The following is a 17559-nucleotide window of genomic DNA, read 5'->3' on the forward strand; positions in this document are numbered from 1 at the left end:
ATGAATCAAATGAACTCCCCCTTTACTGCCCAAATTAAAAAGAGCTATATTGAAATGAAGGCGTATTTCGATTTAATCAGCCGAAAATGTAAACTCCAAAGGATTCACTGATATAGGACAACAGCCACTAACCTCCTATTGACCAAGAACTCACTTTGGCTTCATGCTCTATGTACAAGAGCATAATTATGTCTGTTCCATAGCATTCTGCTCTTCATTTAGCCATTACTACAGCATTATGCTCTAAACTTAGCCTCAACTACAGCATCATGCTCTTAACTTGATATTATTAATTTTACATTATGAATAACATTTTATTCATAAAATAAAAAGCAGTGAAACAGGAACGGAGGTATCAGATATTTAACAACTGATGAATCCAGTGAGTCAGATTGATCAGGTGACCGATTGATAATCAGAAAAGGAAACAAAATAAATTATTAATATAAATAAATATATAATCAAGATATTGTATATAATAAGTGTTAATTATGAGCCTTCCTCTTTCTCTGTTATGTAGCTCTGCCCTGCCTGCTCTATGGCCCCGCCCATCTTGAAGTGTGAGGCCACACCCCCTGCTTAGTATTCTGTTGGTTGAGCATGTTTGTGTTCAGTCAAGAGTAAGCTTCCTCTGATCTTCAAACTACAATTCTCCTTCAACTACAAGAACTATAACTAAAGGTACAGCTACGAACACCTGAACAACTTCCAGGACAACTACAACTTCTACAGGAACTACAGATGGGCCTCGATACTACTAGGAAACTACAATGATACTCACACATAGACTACGACTTAAATAACTGCCAAACTTCAACTACTGCTGCGGTCCGGTGACGACAGCCTCGGTAATCACATGGTCAATACTATCACTATCTTTATGATGATTGTTATTGTTGTGATTATCAGAAGTATTGTTGTTGTTGTTGTTGTTTCTTAGATGAGCCGGAGCAGAGAGGACCACACTATCCTTGTTGCCATGCCGACCAAGGAAGACCATCGCTATGGAAGCATGGAATTACAGGTACACACACACCGTGTCCGTGTGTGTTAGAATCTTCAGGAACAAAAGAGTAAATCTTGCAGCGCAAAAGAGAGGGATGGAGAGAGAGAGGGATGGAGAGAGAGAGGGGACGAAGAGAGAGAGAGAGAGAGAGAGATAGAGAGAGAGGGGAAGGAGAGAGAGAGAGAGAGGAGGAGAGGGTGAGAGAGAGAGGAGAAGAGAGAGAGAGAGAGAGAGATAGAGAGAGAGGGGAAGGAGAGAGAGAGAGAGAGGAGGAGAGGGTGAGAGAGAGAGGAGAAGAGAGAGAGGAGGAGAGGGTGAGAGAGAGAGGAGAAGAGAGAGAGGAGGAGAGAGAGAGAGAGAGAGGGGGAAGAGCGGGAGAGGTGTTGACAGAGAGGGAGGGAGACAGAGGTGAGAACAGATGTGTCCGGTCTGAGGCGGTGGGGCAGGAAGTCCCTCCCTCAGTAATCAGTCCTGTTGACGCTGAGGAGACGACAGAGAAGCAGACGACCGTTAACCCTTAGAACGCCCTTAGGGGAACCTTTAACCACTAGAACGCCCTTAAAGGGGAACCTTTAACCCTTAGAACGCCCTTAGGGGAACCTTTAACCACTAGAACGCCCTTAAAGGGGAACCTTTAACCCTTAGAACGCCCTTAAAGGGGAACCTTTAACTGTCTTAGAATACCCTTAAAGGGGAACCGTTAACCCTTAGAACGCCCTTAAAGGGGAACCTTTAACTCTCTTAGAACGCCCTTAGGGGAACCTTTAACCACTAGAACGCCCTTAAAGGGGAACCTTTAACTCTCTTAGAACGCCCTTAGAGGGGAACCATTAACTCTTAGAACACCCTTAAAGGGGAATCTTTAACTCTCTTAGAACGCCCTTAGAGGGGAACCTTTAACTCTTAGAACGCCCTTAAGGGGTACAATCCACTAGATATTTTGTGATATAAGTGTGTTCTGCTCCATACGCATGATGGAAACATCCCAACCTGTTTACGCCAATAAACTACGACCATTGAATACATTGGTCCCGCTTTTGCATTGCTCAAATCGGACCGATGTCATCACTGGTCCAACTAGTAGCTGGTCAGGAAGTGCTCTGATCACGGATTATTAACTCCTCTCCCAGAACCCTCCGGGAGGCGAAGCCAACGTGTTCCAGGACGGAGGGACTCATGTGGGTGAGTAGGGGCCGCTTGTTTCCTACCAAGTGGTCACCTTGTTTCCTACCCGGTGGTCACCTTGTTTCCTACCCGGTGGTCACCTTGTTTCCTACCCGATGGTCACCTTGTTTCCTACCCGGTGGTCACCTTGTTTCCTACCAAGTGGTCACCTTGTTTCCTACCCGGTGGTCACCTTGTTTCCTACCCGGTGGTCACCTTGTTTCCTACCAGGTGGTCACCTTGTTTCCTACCCGATGGTCACCTTGTTTCCTACCCGATGGTCACCTTGTTTCCTACCCGGTGGTCACCTTGTTTCCTACCAAGTGGTCACCTTGTTTCCTACCCGGTGGTCACCTTGTTTCCTACCCGGTGGTCACCTTGTTTCCTACCAAGTGGTCACCTTGTTTCCTACCCGGTGGTCACCTTGTTTCCTACCAAGTGGTCACCTTGTTTCCTACCCGGTGGTCACCTTGTTTCCTACCAAGTGGTCACCTTGTTTCCTACCAAGTGGTCACCTTGTTTCCTACCCAGTGGTCACCTTGTTTCCTACCCGATGGTCACCTTGTTTCCTACATGTTGCACTATTAATGGTGTCACCATTTTGTAGCACTGTCTGATATATATTTATAGATCACTACAAGAGCTAATTTCCGTACTATATCCCATGATAATTATCTGTAACAGGGTAATCTGGGACCAGCAGCCCTACTAGGTTATAGAACCTCTGGTCCAGCATCCTACTAGGTTATAGAACCTCTGGTCCAGCAGTCCTACTGGGTTATAGAACCTCTGGTCCAGCAGCCCTACTGGGTTATAGAACCTCTGGTCCAGCAGCCCTACTAGGTTATAGAACCTCTGGTCCAGCAGTCCTACTGGGTTATAGAACCTCTGGTCCAGCAGTCCTACTGGGTTATAGAACCTCTGGTCCAGCAGTCCTACTGGGTTAGAGCAGAACCTCTGGTCCAGCAGTCCTACTGGGTTATAGAACCTCTGGTCCAGCAGTCCTACTGGGTTATAGAACCTCTGGTCCAGCAGTCCTACTGGGTTATAGAACCTCTGGTCCAGCAGTCCTACCTTCAGCAGAACCTCTGGGAGGCGATGACACAGAACCTGGGTCAGAAGGTAGTATCTGCCCGGGGCGGCCATGCAGCAGAGACTCATTTGCGTGAGTGAATGCAGATTTAGGAAGAGGATTTAAATAAGTGTGTTTCAAAAGTGGCCAGTCTACACAGGGTTGGTCTTAAACCTTCTTCACATGAACTGCTGCCGGACAAAGTGTAGCTCATATTATGTTCGCCAATTAGCTTATGAGGTGACATGAACGGTCCGGGAGCCCACGTGCAAGGCATCTCTATCAGTGCAGCAGCAGTAGCATGTGACAGAAGAACCGTGGTTGAGATCCACTCAAAGTGGTTAAAGTGGGTTAATGTTAAGGTTAAGGTAAGGGTAACGTGGGGACGAGGGCTTGGTTTAGGGCCCCAGGATGTGGACCGGCTCCAGGGGGGCTCTCGGGCTCCTTGGGACCAGAAGGTCTGATCTGAGGTTGAACATTACGATGTGAAGCGTGTGCTGGTCTTCAGACTCTACCAAGTGTGGAAGGTCGCAGGGTAAACGTGTGAGCTGTAGGACCATTTTAATATTTAGAGTTCACTAGATTAGGCAGAAAATGAGGAGATGAGTCATCTAAGTAAAGGTGACCACTGTCTCCTTGTGAGGACACTAGTCCACTGAGTACAGGTGACCACTGTCTCCTGTTGAGAAGGGAACAAGGTGACCACTGTCTCCTTGTGAGGCACTAGTCATCTGAGTAAAGGTGACGACTGTCTCCTGGTGTGAAGGGAACAAGGTGATTACTGTCTCCTCTTGAGGATGGAACAAGGCGACAACTGTCTCCTTGTGAGGAGGGAACAAGGCGACAACTGTCTCCTTGTGAGGAGGGAACAAGGTGATCACTGTCTCCTTGTGAGGAGGAAACAAGGTGACCATTTGCTCCTGGTGAGAAGGGAATAAGGTGATCACTGTCTCCTTGTGAGGCCACTAGTCATCTGAGTAAAGGTGACCACTGTCTCCTCTTGAGGAGGGAACAAGGTGACCACTGTCTCCTCGTGAGGAGGGAACAAGGTGATCACTGTCTACTTGTAAGGAGGGAACAAGGTGATCACTGTCTCCTTGTGAGGACACTAGCCATCTGAGTAAAGGTGATCACTGTCTCCTTGTAAGGAGGGAACAAGGTGATCACTGTCTCCTTGTTAGGAGGGAACAAGGTGATCACTGTCTCCTTGTGAGGACACTAGTCATCTGAGTAAAGGTGACCACTGTCTCCTCTTGAGGAGGGAACGAGGTGACATTTAACAACATTTACTCAGCGGTTTACCTCCCTGCTGCTGTGTCAATATTAGCTTTAGCTTGTGTTCATTGTAGCTTTAGGGTTGAGTCGTCTGTCTGTGTGTCCGTCCTCACGTCCTCCTGTCTGTCTGTGCTGTAGACTTTGTGTTGGTGTGGGAGGAGAGTTTGAGCGGACAGAAGGAAGAGAGGGGCGTGTCATCGTCTAGCCCCGCCCACCGCATGAAGAGGGAGGAGTTTCTTTCCAGACTCAGAGACGCAGGACTACTGCTAGAGCAGGTAGATGTCTGTCTCTCTGCCTGTCTATCTGTCTGAGGAACTACCTGTCTACCTGTCTGTCTGTCTGTCTGTCTGTCTCATTGCTGGCCTATCCTATCCATCAATGTTTATCTGTGTGTGTGTGTGTGTGTGTGTGTGTGTGTGTGTGTGTGTGTGTGTAGAGAGAGAGGCTCTATCTGAAGAGGAAGGTGTGTTATGTTCTTCTCAATGCCCCCTGGAGGGTTCTCTGTTACTACGCAGAGGAGCTCAGCCTCAGAGCACCACTACAGGTACACTAACCCCTCACTAACCCTCACACTAACCCCTCACTAACCCTCACACTAACCCCACACTAACCCTCACTAACCCTCACACTAACCCCACACTAACCCTCACTAACCCTCACACTAACCCCTCACTAACCCCTCACTAACCCTCACACTAACCCCTCACTAACCCCCACACTAACCCCTCACTAACCCCTCACTAACCCTCACACTAACCCCTCACTAACCCCTCACTAACCCTCACACTAACCCCACACTAACCCCTCACTAACCCACACACTAACCCCTCACTAACCCTCACACTAACCCCTCACTAACCCTCACACTAACCCCTCACTAACCCCTCACTAACCCTCACACTAACCCCTCACTAACCCCTCACTAACCCTCACACTAACCCCTCACTAACCCTCACACTAACCCCTCACTAACCCCTCACTAACCCTCACACTAACCCCTCACTAACCCCTCACTAACCCTCACACTAACCCCTCACTAACCCTCGCACTAACCCCTCACTAACCCTCACACTAACCCCTCACTAACCCCTCACTAACCCTCACACTAACCCCTCACTAACCCCTCACTAACCCTCACACTAACCCCTCACTAACCCCTCACTAACCCTCACACTAACCCCTCACTAACCCCTCACTAACCCTCACACTAACCCCTCACTAACCCTCACACTAACCCCTCACTAACCCCTCACTAACCCTCACACTAACCCCTCACTAACCCTCGCACTAACCCCTCACTAACCCCTCACTAACCCTCACACTAACCCTCACACTAACCCCTCACTAACCCTCACACTAACCCCTCACACTAACCCCTCACTAACCCTCACACTAACCCCTCACACTAACCCCTCACTAACCCTCACACTAACCCACACTAACCCCTCACTAACCCCTCACTAACCCTCACACTAACCCTCACACTAACCCCTCACTAACCCTCACACTAACCCTCACACTAACCCCTCACACTAACCCTCACACTAACCCCTCACTAACCCTCACACTAACCCCTCACTAACCCTCACACTAACCCCTCACTAACCCTCACACTAACCCCTCACTAACCCTCACACTAACCCCTCACTAACCCTCCCACTAACCCCTCACTAACCCTCACACTAACCCCTCACTAACCCTCACACTAACCCTCACACTAACCCCTCACTAACCCCTCACTAACCCTCACACTAACCCCTCACTAACCCTCACACTAACCCCTCACTAACCCCTCACTAACCCTCACACTAACCCCTCACCAACCCCTCACTAACCCTCACACTAACCCCTCACTAACCCCTCACTAACCCTCACACTAACCCCTCACTAACCCCTCACTAACCCTCACACTAACCCCTCACTAACCCCTCACTAACCCTCACACTAACCCCTCACTAACCCCTCTCTAACCCTCACACTAACCCCTCACTAACCCTCGCACTAACCCCTCACTAACCCTCACACTAACCCCTCACTAACCCCTCACTAACCCTCACACTAACCCCTCACTAACCCCTCACTAACCCTCACACTAACCCCTCACTAACCCCTCACTAACCCTCACACTAACCCCTCACTAACCCCTCACTAACCCTCACACTAACCCCTCACTAACCCTCACACTAACCCCTCACTAACCCCTCACTAACCCTCACACTAACCCCTCACTAACCCTCGCACTAACCCCTCACTAACCCCTCACTAACCCTCACACTAACCCCTCACTAACCCTCACACTAACCCACACTAACCCCTCACTAACCCCTCACTAACCCTCACACTAACCCCTCACTAACCCTCACACTAACCCTCACACTAACCCCTCACTAACCCTCACACTAACCCCTCACACTAACCCCTCACTAACCCTCACACTAACCCCTCACTAACCCTCACACTAACCCACACTAACCCTCACACTAACCCCTCACTAACCCTCACACTAACCCCTCACTAACCCTCACACTTACCCCTCACTAACCCTCACACTAACCCACACACTAACCCTCACACTAACCCCTCACTAACCCTCACACTAACCCTCACACTAACCCCTCACTAACCCTCACACTAACCCCTCACTAACCCTCACACTAACCCCTCACTAACCCCTCACTAACCCTCACACTAACCCCTCACTAACCCTCACACTAACCCCTCACTAACCCTCACACTAACCCCTCACTAACCCTCACACTAACCTTGGGTTGACGGTAGCTCTCTGATGGTCCAGGTGGTCCAGACGCCACACTACAGCTGGTCAGAGAAGGTCCTGGAGAGGCTGTCCATCCCCAACCTGATGAGTCAGCGGGTCCCTAACCCCCCCCCGGACTTCTACACCTGCCCCTTCAGGACCTCCAAACTGGACAGGTAGACCCCCCCCTTTAACCTTACCCTGACCTTTACCCTTACCCTTACCCTAGCGCCCTCATCCTCCCTTATACTAGCCCGTACCCTAACTTAACTTATCTGAGGGCCGTCCTGGATCCAGAAGGGCCCTTCCTGGAGCTTAACTAACCCTAACCTTAACTTACCTTAACCGTAGCTAACTTTAACCTTTAACCTAACTTTAACCACCTTCAGTGGATCCCAACCGTCCCACCGGTGCACTGAAACAGATGCCTTGCCCATAGGTTCCTGGACAGTGATAACAAGGAGACCTTCTTCAAGAAGACACAGCGGCACCAGCTGGTAGGTGACCCAGGTTACTGGAAGGGTGGTACTAAGAATGATAGTAGTGGTGGTAGTCGTGGTGGTGGTGGTGGTGGAGGTGGTGGTGGTGTGATGGTGGTGGTGGTGGTGGTGGTGGTGGTGGTAGTGGTGGAGGTGGTGGTGGTGGAGGTGGAGGTGGTGGTGGTGGTGGTGGTGGTGGTGGTGGTGGAGGTGGTGGTGTGGTGGTGGTGGTAGTGGTGGAGGTGATGGTGGTGGTGGTGGTGTGGTGGTGGTGGTAGTGGTGGAAGTGGTGGTGGTGGTGGTGGTGGTGGAGGTGGTGGTAATAGTGGAGGTGATGGTGGGGGTGGTGGTGGTGTTAACAGTAACCCAGCTCTATGAGATCCTGGCCAGGACCAGTATGACCAGTATGACCAGTACGTTGTGTCCCCCAGCTCTATGAGATCCTGGCCAGGACCCCCTACGGGGATGTGACCAGGGGGGAGGTCGGGGTCGACCGGCTGCTGGCAGAGGAGGTGTTCTCTGCAGCGTACCCCCTACACGAGGTAGCTGTGCCTGTCTGTCTGCCTGTCTGTCTGTCTGCCTGTCTGTCTGTCTGTCTGCCTGCCTGTCTGTCTGTCTGCCTACCTGTCTGCCTGTCTGTCTGTCTGTCTGTCTGCCTGTCTGTCTGCCTGCCTGTCTGTCTGTCTGTCTGTCTGCCTGCCTGTCTGTCTGTCTGCCTACCTGTCTGCCTGTCTGTCTGTCTGTCTGTCTGCCTGTCTGTCTGCCTGTCTGTCTGTCTGCCTGCCTGTCTACGTTCCTGCCTGTCTGGATTACTGTCATTCTGTATGTCTACCTACCTACCTGTGTGTCTACCTGACTTCCTACCTGTCTGTCTGTCTAACTGTCTGTCTGCCGACCTGTCTATGTGCCGGCCTGTCCAACTGTCTGTCTGTCTGCTACATGTCTGTCTGTCTACTTGTCTACCTACAAGTCTATCTGACTGCCTGTCTGTCTGCCTGTCGGCTCCCTCCTCCTGCAGGGTTCCTATGAGGTCCCAAGGGGGTTGTCCTCGGACGGGCTGAGTGTGAGACAGGTTCTGTTCCAGTACTGGGCGCGCTGGGGAAGCTGGTACCGCTACCAGCCACTGGACCACATCAGAGACTACTTCGGAGAGAAGATCGCCCTCTACTTCGCCTGGCTGGGTAACCATAGCGCTAGCGGCATTAGCCCGCTGGCAGGGTACAACATAACCCGCCAGCCTACCGGGAAGCAGAGCTAGGAGGGGGGTAGCATTTAGCATGTAGCCTGTAACCTGTACCCTGTAGCATATAGCCTGTAGCATATACAGCATGTAGTATGTCCCTGCTGCCCAGATAGCTAGCATGTAACATCAGGCTAATATATAGCATGTAGCAGCAGGTCAATAGATAGCATGTAGCAGCAGGTTAATAGATAGCATGTCGCCGTAGGTTAGCATGTAGCATATAGCATCAGGCTAGCTCCGCTCTGTCCGCAGGTTAATAGATAGCATGTAGCAGCAGGTTAATAGATAGCATGTCGCAGCAGGTTAGCATGTAGCATATAGCATCAGGCTAGCTCCGCTCTGTCCGCAGGTTAATAGATAGCATGTAGCAGCAGGTTAGCATGTAGCATGTAGCATCAGGCTAGCTCCGCTGTGTCCGCAGGTTAATAGATAGCATGTAGCAGCAGGTTAATAGATAGCATGTAGCAGCTGGTTAGCATGTAGCATATAGGATCAGGCTAGCTCCGCTCTGTCCGCAGGTTAATAGATAGCATGTAGCAGCAGGTTAATAGATAGCATGTAGCAGCTGGTTAGCATGCAGCATCAGGCTAGTTGTGCTCTGTCCAGGGTTCTACACCGGCTGGCTGGTGCCGGCCGCCGTCGTGGGAACCGTCGTCTTCCTGTTCGGATTCTGGCTCATCACCACCGACGTCCCCGCGTGAGTGTGTGTGTGTGTGTGTCTTTGTGTGTGTGTGTGTGTGTGTGTGTGTGTGTCTTTGTGTGTCTGTGAGGGATATTGATTACATAAAGACTCACTGCAATGACAATGCAATAACATGTTGATCAAATCATGATTTGAATTCAAGCGCAATGATTGGCTGGGACTAAAACACATTGTGTCTGTGTGTGTGTGTGTGTGTGTGTGTGTGTGTGTGTGTTTGTGTGTGTGTGTGTGTGTGTGCGTGTGTGTGACTGCAGCAAGGAGCTGTGTCAGAGTGACATCATCATGTGTCCTCTCTGTAACATCTGCTCCCACTGGAACCTGTCCAGCATCTGTCTCACCTTCAAGGTACTGTCTGTCTGTCCAGCATCTGTCTCACCTTCAAGGTACTGTCTGTCCCTCCAGCATCTGTCTCACCTTCAAGGTACTGTCTGTCTGTCCAGCATCTGTCTGTTGGTGTGTGTGTGTGTGTGTGTATATAATGTATATATTCTATAGGTTGGTGTCTGTATATAATGTATACCATCTATAGGTTGGTGTGTGTGTATATAATGTATATCATCTATAGGTTGGTGTCTGTATATAATGTATATAATATATAGGTTGGTGTGTGTATATAATGTATATAATCTATAGTTTGTTGTCTGTATATAATGTATATATCTATAGGTTGGTGTCTGTATATAATCTATAGGTTGGTGTGTGTATATAATCTATAGGTTGGTGTGTGTATATAATGTATATAATCTATAGGTTGGTGTGTGTATATAATGTATATAATCTATAGGTTGCGTCTGTATATAATGTATATAATCTATAGGTTTGTGTGTGTATATAATGTATATAATCTATAGGTTGGTGTGTGTATATAATATATATAGTCTATAGGTTGCGTCTGTATATAATGTATATAATCTATAGGCTGGCCTGCTGTTTGACAACGGGGGGACGGTGTTCTTCAGCATCTTCATGGCCCTCTGGTCTGTCACCTTCCTTGAGTTCTGGAAGAGGACCTGCAGCTGCCTGACGCATCGATGGAACTGCAGTCAGTACCAGCAGGTGGAGGTAGGGCTGGGAACACCCTCATGTATCAATGTACCTTATGCTACTGTTAAATATCAACATACCTTATGCTACTGTTATATATCAATATACCTTATGCTACTGTTATATATCAATATACCTTATGCTACTGTTACATATCAATATACCTTATGCTACTGTTATAAATCAATATACCTTATGCTACTGTTATACATCAATATACCTTATGCTACTGTTATATATGAATATACCTTATGCTACTGTTATATATCAATATACCTTATCCTACGGTTATATATCAATATACCTTATGCTACTGTTGTATATCAATATACCTTATCCTACTATTATAAATGAATATACCTTATCCTACTCTTATATATCAATATACAATACCTTTTCCTACCATCATACAATATGTACTTTTGTGTTTTTGTAGTAACTATTTGCAGCTCTACTTTGAAGATGTATATGTTGCTTTATTTTGAAGGTAGTGAGTACCTTTATTTTGAAGGGTGTTCTCGCGGTGTTTCAGGAGCGCCCTCGGCCGGAGTTCACTGCGATGGCTCCCATGACGACCAGGAACCCCGTCACCGGAGCGGAGGAGCCCTACTTCCCCGAGACCCAGCGGCTCCGCAGAATCCTGACGGGTGGCATGGTCATCGTTGTTATGGTAGGCATGGGGTTAGTGGTCGGGTTAGGCCTGGGGTTAGTGTTGGGGTTAGGTTAGGCCTGGGGTTAGTATTGGGGATGGTTAGGCCTGGGGTTAGTGTTGGGGTTAGTGTTGGGGTTAGTGTTGGGGTTAATGTTGGGGTTAGTGGTGGGGTTAGTGGTGGGGTTAGTGTTGGGGTTAGTGGTGGGGTTAGTGTTGGGGTTAGTGGTGGGGTTAGTGTTGGGGTTAGTGGTGGGGTTAGTGGTGGGGTTAGTGTTGGGGTTAGTGTTGGGGTTAGTGGTGGGGTTAGTGTTGGGGTTAGTGGTGGGGTTAGTGGTGGGGTTAGGTTAGGCCTGGGGTTAGTGTTGGGGTTAGGTTAGGCCTGGGGTTAGTTTTGGGGTTAGGTTAGTGCTGGGGTTAGTAGTGGGGTTAGTGGTGGGGTTAGTGATGGGGTTAGTGCTGGGGTTAGTGTTGAGGTAAGTGGTAGTGTTGGGTTAGGGGTAGGCCTGGGGTTAGTGTTGGGGTTATTGTTGGGGTTAGTGTTGGGGTTAGTAGTGGGGTTAGTTGTGGGGTCAGTGGTGGGGTTAGTGTTGGGGTTAGTTGTGGGGTCAGTGGTGGGGTTAGTGTTGGGGTTATTGTTGGGGTTAGTGTTGGGGTTAGTGGTGGGGTTAGTTGTGGGGTTACTGGTGGGGTTAGTGGTGGGGTTAGTGATGGGGTTAGTGCTGGGGTTAGTGGTGGGGTTAGTGTTAGTGTTGGGGTTAGGATAGTGCTGGGGTTAGTGTTAATGTTGGGGTTAGGTTAGTGTGGGGGTTAGGGGTAGGCCTGGTTTAGTGTTGGGGTTATGGTTAGGCCAGGGGTTAGCGTTTGGGTAGGGTTAGTGTTGGGTTTAGTGTTTGGGTTAGGGTTAGTGTTGGGGTTAGTGTTGGGGTTAGGTTAGTGTTGGGGTAAGTGTTGGGTTAGGTTAGTGTTGGGGTTAATGTTGGGGTTAGTTAGTGTTGGGGTAAGTGTTGGGTTAGGTTTGTGTTGGGTGAGGTTAGTGTTGGGGTTAGGTTAGTGTTAGGGTTAGGTTTGAGTGTTTGGTTTTTGGTTCTAGGGTTTGATAATAGGTTTTGGGTTAGTTAGGGTTTTATCCTGTGTAGGGTAAGGGTTAGAAAAGGGTTTGATACTTTGGTAAGGGATAGATAAGGGTTTGAGCCTGTGTAGGGTTAGGGTTAGATAAGGATTTGATACTAGGGTTAGGATTAGATAAGGGTTTGATAGTAGGGTTAGGGTTACATAAGTGTTTGATACTAGGGTTAGGGTTATATAAGGGTTTAATACTAGGGTAAGGGTTAGATAAGGGTTTGATATTTGGTTTAGGGTTAGATAAGGGTTTGATCCTGTGTCGGGTTAGAGTTAGATAAGGGTTTGATACTTGGGTTAAGGTTAGATAAGGGTTTGATCCTGTGTAGGGTTAGGGTTAGATAAGGGTTTAATGCTGGGGTTGGGGTTAGTTAAGGTTTGATCCTGTGTATGGTAAGGGTTAGATAAGGCTTTGATCCTGTTTAGGGTTAGGGTTAGATAAGGGTTTGATGCTTGGGTTGGGGTTGGTTGTGGTTTGATCCTGTATAGAGTTAGGGTTAGTTAAGGTTTGATCCTATGTAGGGTTAGGGTTAGATGAGGGTTTGATCCTGTTAAGGGATAAGGTTAGAGAAGGGTTTGATCCTGTGTAGGGTTAGGGTTAGATAAGTGTTTGATCCTGTCTAGGGTTGGGGTTAGATATGGCTTTGATCCTGTGCAGGGTTAGGGTTAGATAAGGATTTGGTACTAGGTTTAGGGTTAGATAAGGGTTAGATACTTGGATTAGGGTTAGATAAGGGTTTGATCCTGTGTAGGGTTAGGGTTAGATAAGGGTTTGATGCTAGGGTTAGTGTTTGATAAGGGGTTGATCCTTTGTAGGGTTAGGGTTAGATAAGGGTTTGATCCTGTGTCGGGTTAGGGTTAGATAAGGGTTTGATCCTGTCTAGGGTTGGGGTTAGATATGGGTTTGATCCTGTGTAGGGTTAGGGTTAGATAAGGATTTGATACTAGGTTTAGGGTTAGATAAGGGTTAGATACTTGGATTAGGTTTAGATAAGGGTTTGATCCTGTGTAGGGTTAGGGTTAGATAAGGGTTTGATGCTAGGGTGAGTGTTTGATAAGGGGTTGATCCTTTGTAGGGTTAGGGTTAGATAAGGGTTTGATCCTGTGTCGGGTTAGGGTTAGATAAGGGTTTGATCCTGTGTAGGGTTAGGGTTAGATAAGGATTTGATACTAGGTTTAGGGTTAGATAAGGGTTAGATACTTGGATTAGGGTTAGATAAGGGTTTGATCCTGTGTAGGGTTAGGGTTAGATAAGGGTTTGATGCTAGGGTGAGTGTTTGATAAGGGGTTGATCCTTTGTAGGGTTAGGGTTAGATAAGGGTTTGATCCTGTGTCGGGTTACGGTTAGATAAGGGTTTGATCCTGTCTAGGGTTGGGGTTAGATATGGGTTTGATCCTGTGTAGGGTTAGGGTTAGATAAGGGTTTGATCCTGTGTAGGGTTAGGGTTAGATAAGGGTTTGATCCTGTGTAGGGTTAGGGTTAGATAAGGGTTTGATCCTGTGTAGGGTTAGGGTTAGATAAGGGTTTGATCCTGTGTAGGGTTAGGGTTAGATAAGGGTTTGATCCTGTGTAGGGTTAGGGTTAGATAAGGGTTTGATCCTGTGTAGGGTTAGATAAAGGGTTTGATCCTGTGCTGCAGGTGGTCATGGTGCTGATGTTCCTGATTGCCATCATCCTGTACAGAACCATCGTCAGCATCGTCATCTACAGAGCGCAGAAGACCTTCGTCATCCTCTCTGTGAGTCCCCATAACGCACACACACACACACACACACACACACACACACACACACACACACACACACACACACACACACACACACACACACACACACACACACATGCACCACACCACACCCCCCCCCCACACACACACACACACATTCACACACACACACACACCCACATCAACACTACACAAACCTACACACACACCCACACTACACACACCTTCACACACCTACACACACCACAGACACACATACACCTACACACACCAAACACGACACACCACACACACACACCACACCACACACACCTATATCATCTTATATAACACATATGTCATGTTTATATAATATATACAGTATGTCATCTTAATATATGTGATGTATATATGAATGTATCTTTATATATTATATGTAGTGTTTATATAATATATTTCATGTTTATATAATATATTATCTTACATTATATATGTCATGTTTATATAATATATGATATATATGTAAGATATGACATCTTAGTATATGTAATGTATATATGAATGTATATTCCAGGCCAGTAGGATCGCCAGTCTCACCGGGTCGCTGTTGAACCTGCTGGTCATTATGACGCTCTCTAGAATCTACATCTCACTGGCCTACATCCTGACACGCTGGGGTACACACACACACACACACACACACACACACACACACACACACAGACACACACACACACACACAGACACAGACACACACACACACGCACACGCAAGCACGCACACACACACACACACACACACACACACACACACAGACACACACACACACACACACACACACACAGACACACACATACACACACACACACACACACAGACACACACACACACACAGACACACACACATACACAGACACAGACACAGACACACACATACACACACACACACACAGACGCACACGCAAGCACGCACACACACACACACACACACACACACACACACACACACATAAACAACCCTGTGGAGGGAGAAGGAATGATGGAGGGGTGAGGGAGGAGAGACAGGATGATGGAGGGGTGAGGGAGGAGAGACAGGATGATGGAGGGGGTGAGAGAGGAGAGACAGGATGGTGGAGGGGTGACGGAGGAGAGACAGGATGATGGAGGGGTGACGGAGGAGAGACAGGATGATGGAGGGGTGAGGGAGGAGAGACAGGATGATGGAGGGGTGACGGAGGAGAGACAGGATGATGGAGGGGTGACGGAGGAGAGACAGGATGATGGAGGGGTGACGGAGGAGAGACAGGATGATGACGGAGCTCCCTGTGTTCCAGAGATGCATCGGACTCAGTCTAAATACGAAGACATGTTCATCCTCAAAGTGTTCATCTTCCAGTTCGTCAACTTCTACTCTTCTCCCGTCTACATCACCTTCTTCAAAGGAAGGTGAGCTAAACACACACTAATAACCCGCCACACACACATACACACTCATTAGCCCCCCCCCCCCCCCCCCCCCCCCCCCCACACACACACACACACACTCATAACCCCAATTTGTGTGGGGGTCGTGTGTGTGTGTTTGTGTGTGTATCACACTGTGTTTAAGGTTCTTCGGTTGGTTACATGGAGATTAACGAGTCTATGTTTCAGGTTTGTCGGTTACCCGGGGAACTATAACGAACTGTTTGGGATACGCAACGAAGACGTGAGTCTTACTCGTCTTCATCACTTTGTGCTCAACTGCAACCTCAGCTCCTCAACCAATACCTGTGTGTTCATGTGTGTCTGTGTGTCCGTTCATGTGTGTGTCTGTTTGTGTGTGTCTGTTCATGTGTGTGTCTCTGTGTGTGTTAATGTGTGTATCTCTGTGTGTGTTCATCTGTGTATCTCTGTGTGTGTTCATGTGTGTGTCCCTGTATGTGTGTGTTTGTGTGTGTCCATGTGTGTGTGTGTGTTCATGTGTGTGTCTGTGTGTGTGTTCATGTGTGTGTCTGTGTGTGTGCTCATGTGTGTGTCCGTCTGTGTGTGTTCCTGTGTGTGTCTTTCTATTCGTGTGTATCTGTGTGTGTGTATGTTTCTATTCCTGTGTGTGTGTGTGTGTTCATGTGTGTGTCTGTGTGTGTGTGTCTGTGTGTGTGTGTGTGTGGGTTCATGTGTGTGTCTGTGTGTGTATGTGTTTCTATTCACGTGTGTGTCTGTGTGTGTGTGTTTCTATCCCTGTGTGTGTGTGACTGTGTGTGTGTTTTTATCCCTGTGTGTGTGTCTGTGTGTGTTTCTATCCCTGTCCCTGTGTGTGTCTGTGTGTGTCTGTGTGTGTTTCTATCCCTGTGTGTGTGTCTGTGTGTGTGTGTTTCTGTCCCTGTGTGTGTTTCTGTCCCTGTGTGTGTGTGCTTCTGTCCCTGTGTGTGTGTCTGTGTGTGTGTGTTTCTGTCCCTGTGTGTGTGTGTTTCTGTCCCTGTGTGTGTGTGTGTGTGTTTCTGTCCCTGTGTGTGTGTGTGTTTCTATCCTTGTGTGTGTGTGTGTGTGTGTGTGTGTCTGTGTGTCTCTGTAGTGCGGGCCTGGTGGGTGTCTGATCGAACTGGCCCAGGAGCTTCTGGTCATCATGGTGGGAAAACAGCTGATCAACAACATTCAGGAGTTCCTCAGTCCGTGAGTCACGTTTACATATTATAGGTGTACATGCACAAACACACACACACACACACACACACACACACACACACACACACACACACATGTACAGCATGGAACCAGTAGAGATCACACCGTGGTTGGACACCTGGTAGATGATGGTTTGCTCCGTCATGTTACCAGCTTGCGTCGGACATAACCAGGTTGATACTCTCTGAAAACCAGATGTGTGTTTTGTCATGTTAGCTTTGGGATCTGGGTTAATGATATTCCCTCAAGAGGGAAGGCCCATGCAAGCGAACGGAGCGTTCCACATCATTCAGAAGAACCGTGTAGTAATAATGGATAATCAACAGCATGTTGCTGTACACAGATGATATCAACTCCTCATACTATAGGTTCTCTATAGTAAATATACTTTACTTACTCTGTATAGTTTATAGTTTATACACAATGACACATTATACATCAAAACACAACCTCTGGCGGGTGAGGAGAGGTTAGGGTTAGGTGATACCAGCTCTAACAAGAAGAGGTTAGGGGTTAGGTGATATCAGCTCTAACAAGAAGAGGTTAAGGGTTAGGTGATACCAGCTCTAACAAGGGGGCAACAAACCGTTGAACCTCAGAGTGTGAGTCTCTGTCTGTCTGTCTGTCTGTCTGTCTGTATGTCTGCCTGTCTGTCTGTCTGTCTGTCTGTCTGTCTG

The 17559-nt window shown here is 48.0% G+C and overlaps 1 protein-coding gene across 1 annotated transcript in view; it reads left to right on the forward strand.

The window, feature by feature from the left end:
• Positions 1–629: 629 nt before the first annotated feature.
• LOC307073133 (anoctamin-7-like) overlaps positions 630–17559 on the forward strand; it is a gene marked incomplete at its 3' end in the record, with an annotated part of 19206 nt that continues 2276 nt past the window's right edge. The window contains 18 exon segments of the mRNA XM_079732836.1: positions 630–848; positions 941–1024; positions 2137–2188; positions 4656–4792; positions 4954–5061; positions 7312–7448; positions 7712–7769; positions 8183–8293; positions 8770–8932; positions 9601–9691; positions 9952–10042; positions 10616–10759; positions 11274–11411; positions 14153–14251; positions 14793–14895; positions 15553–15664; positions 15872–15926; positions 16773–16870. Of these exon segments, the coding sequence (XP_079588962.1) occupies positions 941–1024; positions 2137–2188; positions 4656–4792; positions 4954–5061; positions 7312–7448; positions 7712–7769; positions 8183–8293; positions 8770–8932; positions 9601–9691; positions 9952–10042; positions 10616–10759; positions 11274–11411; positions 14153–14251; positions 14793–14895; positions 15553–15664; positions 15872–15926; positions 16773–16870 (1781 nt within the window). The 5' untranslated portion in view covers positions 630–848.

The sequence above is a fragment of the Pollachius pollachius genome (genome assembly GCF_949987615.1).
Source record: "Pollachius pollachius genome assembly, chromosome: 3".
Taxonomy (NCBI): Eukaryota; Metazoa; Chordata; class Actinopteri; order Gadiformes; family Gadidae; genus Pollachius; species Pollachius pollachius.